The sequence below is a fragment of the Scylla paramamosain genome, chromosome 11 (genome assembly GCF_035594125.1).
Source record: "Scylla paramamosain isolate STU-SP2022 chromosome 11, ASM3559412v1, whole genome shotgun sequence".
Lineage (NCBI taxonomy): Eukaryota > Metazoa > Arthropoda > Malacostraca > Decapoda > Portunidae > Scylla > Scylla paramamosain.
This window is the reverse complement of record NC_087161.1, coordinates 17,069,960-17,076,022: the sequence shown is the minus strand read 5'-3', so window position 1 is coordinate 17,076,022 and position 6,063 is coordinate 17,069,960. Positions and strand designations below refer to the sequence as shown.

Here is a 6,063-nt window from a genome sequence, read left to right as displayed (position 1 = left end):
AGAGAGAGAGAGAGAGAGAGAGAGAGAGAGAGAGAGAGAGAGAGAGAGAGAGAGAGAGAGAGAGAGAGAGAGAGAGAGAGAGAGAGAGAGAGAGAGAGAGAGAGAGAGAGAGAGAGAGAGAGAGAGAGAGAGAGAGACACACACACACACATTTAGAAAGGTAGACACAGACGGAGACAGACAGAAATACACAGATACAAGCAGACAGACTGACAAAAGATAGAGATAGGCTAGCAGAGAAACAGACAGACAGACATTCAGTGACAGATTGCCAAAGAAACGTACAGACAAACAAATAAAGAATAATAAAGAAAAAACATTCTAAACAAGACGAATAAAAGAGGATAAAAGGGAAACAAGGAAAGAATGAAAAGGAAGGGAGTAAACGGGAGGAGGAAAAAGAGGAGGAAAGGAAGAAAGAGAAGGAGGAAAAGGAAGAGAAGATTCTCCAGCACTGTGCTTAATCGCTCAGAAACAATCATACAACTAATAACACGCTTCCCTCCTCCTCCTCCTCCTCCTCTCCTGCATCTCGGAACCAATCCACAAGATCCTTACTTTTTCCATCTCCCCCCACTTCCCTCCACACACACACACACACACACACACAGCCACACACTCTCTTTCTCTCTCTCTCTCTCTCTCCCTCTCCTCTCTCTCTCTCTCTCTCTCTCTCTCTCTCTCTCTGTCCCAGAATTACATATATTCAGTATATATACAATATTATATATTATGTATTTCATTTTCTACTGATAATGCTATTCCTCCTCCTCCTCCTCCTCCTACTACTACTACTACTACTAGCATTTACTTTCATGCCACCTTTTCTTCTATGCGTCTCTTTTATTAAATATTTTTCTTTAACGTATTCTTTGTTTACGCTTTTTTCATCTTTGTACTGTTTTTTCTTTCTTAATTTTTTCTTTCTAAAACAATGGAATATTGATCTTCACCTTTTCACGAAGATTCCTTTTTCTACGTGGGTAAAGTTCAATTTTTGTTTTGGTGATGAAGGTGAAAAGAAAACATGAAGCCAACAGCTGATGTGACCTTTCTCGATTTTCTTTCTTTCTTTTCTGTCTCCATCTTCGTGTCCGTTTATATGCTTGTGTGTGTGTGTGTGTGTGTGTGTGTGTGTGTGTGTGTGTGTGTGTGTGTGTGTGTGTGTGCATATGTGTGGCTGTCAATTCCTTTGTCTGAGAGAGAGGGAGAGAGAGAGAGAGAGAGAGAGAGAGAGAGAGAGAGAGAGAGAGAGAGAGAGAGAGAGAGAGAGAGAGAGAGAGAGAGAGAGAGAGAATCTGCTTGTCTGTTCGTCTTTCTCTCTATCTCAAAGAATTTCCAGTTTTCTTCTCAAATTCCTTTTTTCATGATCTAAAATACCACTGGAGAGAAAAAGAAAACTGCAAAGATGTGTATATTTTCTGCTAGACGAGTGAGTGAGTGAATGAATGAATGAGTGAGTGAAGGAGTGAGTGAGTGAGAGGGTAAATGAGTGAGAGGTAAGTGAATGCCCGCCAGTTGTCTAAGCCATGAGTATAAAAAGCCAGTCATACAAAATACCCGTAATACATATAATACCTATACCAGCACGCCAGGACGGACGTCAAGATTTATTTATAGTAGTTGATTAGTACCGTGACACACACACACACACACACACACACACACACACACACATTTATGCAAGGTACGTACTCATAACTGATTCAAGATAAGCGCTTTACCGAGTTACTTTCGTGGGGAGAGTGTTGGTGATGGTGATGGTGACGGTGATGGAGAGGAGGAGGAGGACGAGGAGGAGGAGGGCGTGGTAGCAGTGGTGGTGGCGGTGGTGGTGGTGGCGGTGATGATAGTGGTGATCGCGTGTTAGCAGTGACTTGATTATAATAGCAACTTCCTCTACCCTCAACACACACACACACACACACACACACACACACACACACACACCACCTGCACTTAAATACTAATGGTGATTTATTACTTGTGTGTGTGTGTGTGTGTGTGTGTGTGTGTGTGTGTGTGTGTGTGTGTTTCACGGCAAGGATCAAATACTATAAATAAATCTTGCTGTCCGGCCTGGGGTGCTGGTGTATGAGTATTATATGTATTGTGTGTGTGTGTGTGTGTGTGTGTGTGTGTGTGTGTGTGTGTGTGTGAGGTGGTACATTTGTCCCTTAAGGAACAGAAAAAATTGTATATGAGAGAGAGAGAGAGAGAGAGAGAGAGAGAGAGAGAGAGAGAGAGAGAGAGAGAGAGAGAGAGAGAGAGAGAGAGAGAGAATATCAAAACACAAAAGATATCAAGAACAATACCTGTGGAAAAAAAAGAAAAAAAAATCATTAAAACAAACTGACTTCAAATTGGACTGAATCTGTAGACAATTACTTCAAGCAGGAGAGGAGTTAAGAGGACAATTACCACACACGCGAACTGTTCGAAATAACGACCCTACGTACATACAATGAAAACGGTTATCAACCTTGAAAAGTAGTCATGGATTATGGATACTGTGACCACCACTCATCCCAACTCCCCCCACCCCACTCTCTCTCTCTCTCTCTCTCTCTCTCTCTCTCTCTCTCTCTCTCTCTCTCTCTCTCTCTCTCTCTCTTCTCCCTTTATCACTTAGGAATCCAATTTTCACGCCCGCAAGGAGAGGTGAGCGCTCGGTGCCAGGAGATGAAACAGCTCGACAAGGCTTCGAAGCTTCACCACTCGCTCAAGCGGACAGGCGAAGCTTCATACGGGTCGCCACTTCATAATAATAGCCCTCTCGTTGGAACCTGACGCGCTCAGCTGCTGGAGGGTATATTGGACTCCTTACCACTTCTTTTTCATTGCTTTCTTCTCCCTCTCCTCACTCTTTCTTTCTATCAATCGATCGGTTTTTTTTTTACCTATCTTGTTTTTTCTGGGTAATCGAACTGGAGAGGTAAGTTATGGGGGTATAAATTATATGTAATAAGGTGAATAGTGACATTAATTACGGTAATATGGTTATATATCTACAATTTCTACTACTATTACTACTTCTACTACTACTACTACTACTACTACTACTACTACTACTACTACTACTACTACTACTACTACTTTCTTGTTTCTCTTTCTTGGTATTTAAATAGAGTTGGTAACAGTATGTGCAGGACAAGTAAAGAAACTGGCATCCACACAACATAAGAGGAACTAGTAAGAGTAATAAGAAAAAAAAAGAAAGAAGGAAGGAGAGAAGGAGGAGGAAAAGCATGAATGTAGAAAGAAGAATCGAGAAAATGCAGTGTGTCAAGAAGAAAAAAGACGGAAGAGGAAAAGAAGCCGAAGAATTAAAAAAAAAGTGGAAATAATAAAAAAAGAGGAAAAAAGAGGTAAAAAGAAACAAGATGCTAGAGAAGAAAAAAAAAAGCCGGAAGACGAAAAAAAATAAGGATATAGAAATGTAAATTAAAAAAAGAAATGATCAGAGAGAGAGAGAGAGAGAGAGAGAGAGAGAGAGAGAGAGAGAGAGAGAGAGAGAGAGAGAGCGTGTGAAATTCCCTCGTATTTTCAGCCCACGAACAACACACTAACTTTCCACAGAGTATCGAAGTACTGTCTAATGTTGTACTGAACGCCTCAACTAATCAAACAAGTACGTTCAGGCCTTTAATTAACTGGAACATTAACACACTGCTGCTCGCGAGTCTCTTCATAAACTATACTGAAGAAATTTATTGTACTACTCCCGTTTGTCGGAGTTGGCCCGGAATCTATTTTTCATGGTAAGCAAAATCATTGTAATCCATATCCATTGATCACCCGGAGTCACTACTGTTGTTATTTATTATTCAAAGTCACGTACAGTACAGTCATGGTCAGAAGTAGTGCGTAGTGTATCTTCCGTTCTTGGGTCCGTATTCAGAAACGCTTTGCTCTCTCACCACGACTATTTTCAAAGGCCACAGAGATGATCACCCGGATTCTCAAGACTTTTTCTCCTGTTTATAATGCATATAAATGTTGGTAATCTATCACTAGAACCGCAAAAAACACCCTTAGAAGCCTGTGTAACTTCGAATAGTCTTTTGAATGTAGTGGAGATGCGGTGCAGAAGTGTTTAAAAACATGGAGTGTTTCTTTCAATCTTAACTCCTCTAATATGTTAGTCAGTACTCAAGTTTTGTAAAGTGACTGTCAGCAAACCAGGGAACACAGGACTGGGGGAAGACACTAAGCAGAGTCGAAGTGAGTGGAGCAGGTTACTCTACTGTTGATCAGGAATGTATAGGCTTCTGGTTCTCTCAAATTATGAGTGATACGCTTATGACGTGCATTATAATAAAAAATATAGAGCTACCCAAAAAAACACAACTAAACCTGCCAGAGAGAGAGAGAGAGAGAGAGAGAGAGAGAGAGAGAGAGAGAGAGAGAGAGAGAGAGAGAGAGAGAGAGAGAGAGAGAGAGAGAGAGGGGTTATAACTTTGCAGCAATACCTTTTCATGCATGAAGGAAAATCATTGTTTGGACAAACGGATTTAGGATCAAAGACGAATATACAAAGGCGAAGGAAGAACAAAGACGTAAAAAATAAATAAAACGTAAGATTCCTCAGCTATGGTCTGTATTTTTTTACTGTATTTTTTACTCAGACACTAATGATCACAGGGAGAAGTTTAACTGATTCTCCCGGAAAAGAATATAAATAAAATAAATGAGTAAGTAAAAAAAAAACAACTACTAAATACTAAAAATAACTAAAGAAGAAACAAAACCTTTACTAACTCACGTTCTCACTTGAGAACTCACCTGGGTGTCATAAATAACCTACAAACCTACTGACTACCCTGCCAAGTCACCTGCTGATTTACCTGCCGATTTGCTTTTTGAACACCTTGATTCAGTGACTCTTACTAACGCACCTACTGCGGAGAACACCTTGACTCACTGACCTACTGACCTCTCTGTTAACTCAGCCACTGACTTACCTGCTGAGAACATTTTGACTCACCCAGTTTCCCACTAACTGCTAAATGACTTATTGATTTGCTGACTGAGAAAATCCCGACTAACTCACTGATTTGCCGACTCCTTTACAAACTCATCTACTGACAACACCTGAAGATCTATTGACTCACTGACTCTCCTAGCTGCTAACTCACTTATCAATGAATCTGCTACAATTACCTTGGGATCTGCTTGTCAAATGAATAAACTAGCGAAGTGTCAACTAACCAGCACTGACGAAAGCCAGCAGAGGAAGCAGCAGCAGCAGGAGTAGCAGGAGCACCAGCAGAAGGGGCGTGAAGAGCCAGAAGGACGCCATGCTTGTTGCACCTTCAGAAGACCTCCTTCGGCAGGGAAACCAAGGGGAGCATAGAGGGTTGTAGTAGTAGTAGTAATAATAGTAGTAGTAGTAGTAGTAGTAGTAATAGTAGTAGAGATTGTATTGGTTGCAGTAATCAGTAGTAGTGGCAGATGGATGATGGTGGTGGTACTGTTGATAATCGTGTGGATGGGGAGCGACTCAATGGCTGAATAAAGGATTAAAAACTTGCTGAGATTATCTAAGAGGATGCAAGGACGCGAACATGGGAAAGGATGAAGACAAGACGATGTGATGTCGAGGAACAATAAAAAGATGTAATAGTAATAATTGTAGTGTTGCTAATCGATGAGGAACAGATCAAGAGAGAGAGAGGGAAAGAGAGAGGTGTCTATGGAAGTAATAGTTATGGCCAGAGCTGAGGGAGGATGCGGGAGCACAACAGCCCCAGCAGCACAGACGCCGACCTCCTCTCCCGACGGCGTACGGGCTGAGAATGACGAGCCAACAGTCCCAGCACCACTTCCACCCCAGCAGCCCGCGAGCCTTCAGTCTTCACTCTAAGACGAGTTAGCGTCTCCACTATGCCGATCACTCCGCCATTATTCCTCCTTCCCCATGTCTCTCTCCTCCTCCTCCACTCCCCATCCACTAAGCGTCACCTTTCCCCCAGCTGATGCACGTAAAGGACAGGCTGTACAGAGGAGCATGAGCGTGAAACTCGTGCTAAATAAACATCATGTGGGTCGATGGCAATGCTC

General features: G+C 41.9%; 1 protein-coding gene across 1 annotated transcript in view; it reads right to left on the bottom strand.

The window, feature by feature from the left end:
• LOC135104995 (neurotrimin-like) overlaps positions 1-5,844 on the bottom strand; it is a 25,353-nt gene extending 19,509 nt beyond the window's left edge. Inside the window, exon 1 of the mRNA XM_064012860.1 lies at positions 5,212-5,844. Within this exon, the coding sequence (XP_063868930.1) occupies positions 5,212-5,302 (91 nt within the window). The 5' untranslated portion in view covers positions 5,303-5,844. The remainder of the gene's footprint in view (positions 1-5,211) is intronic.
• Positions 5,845-6,063: the final 219 nt, after the last annotated feature.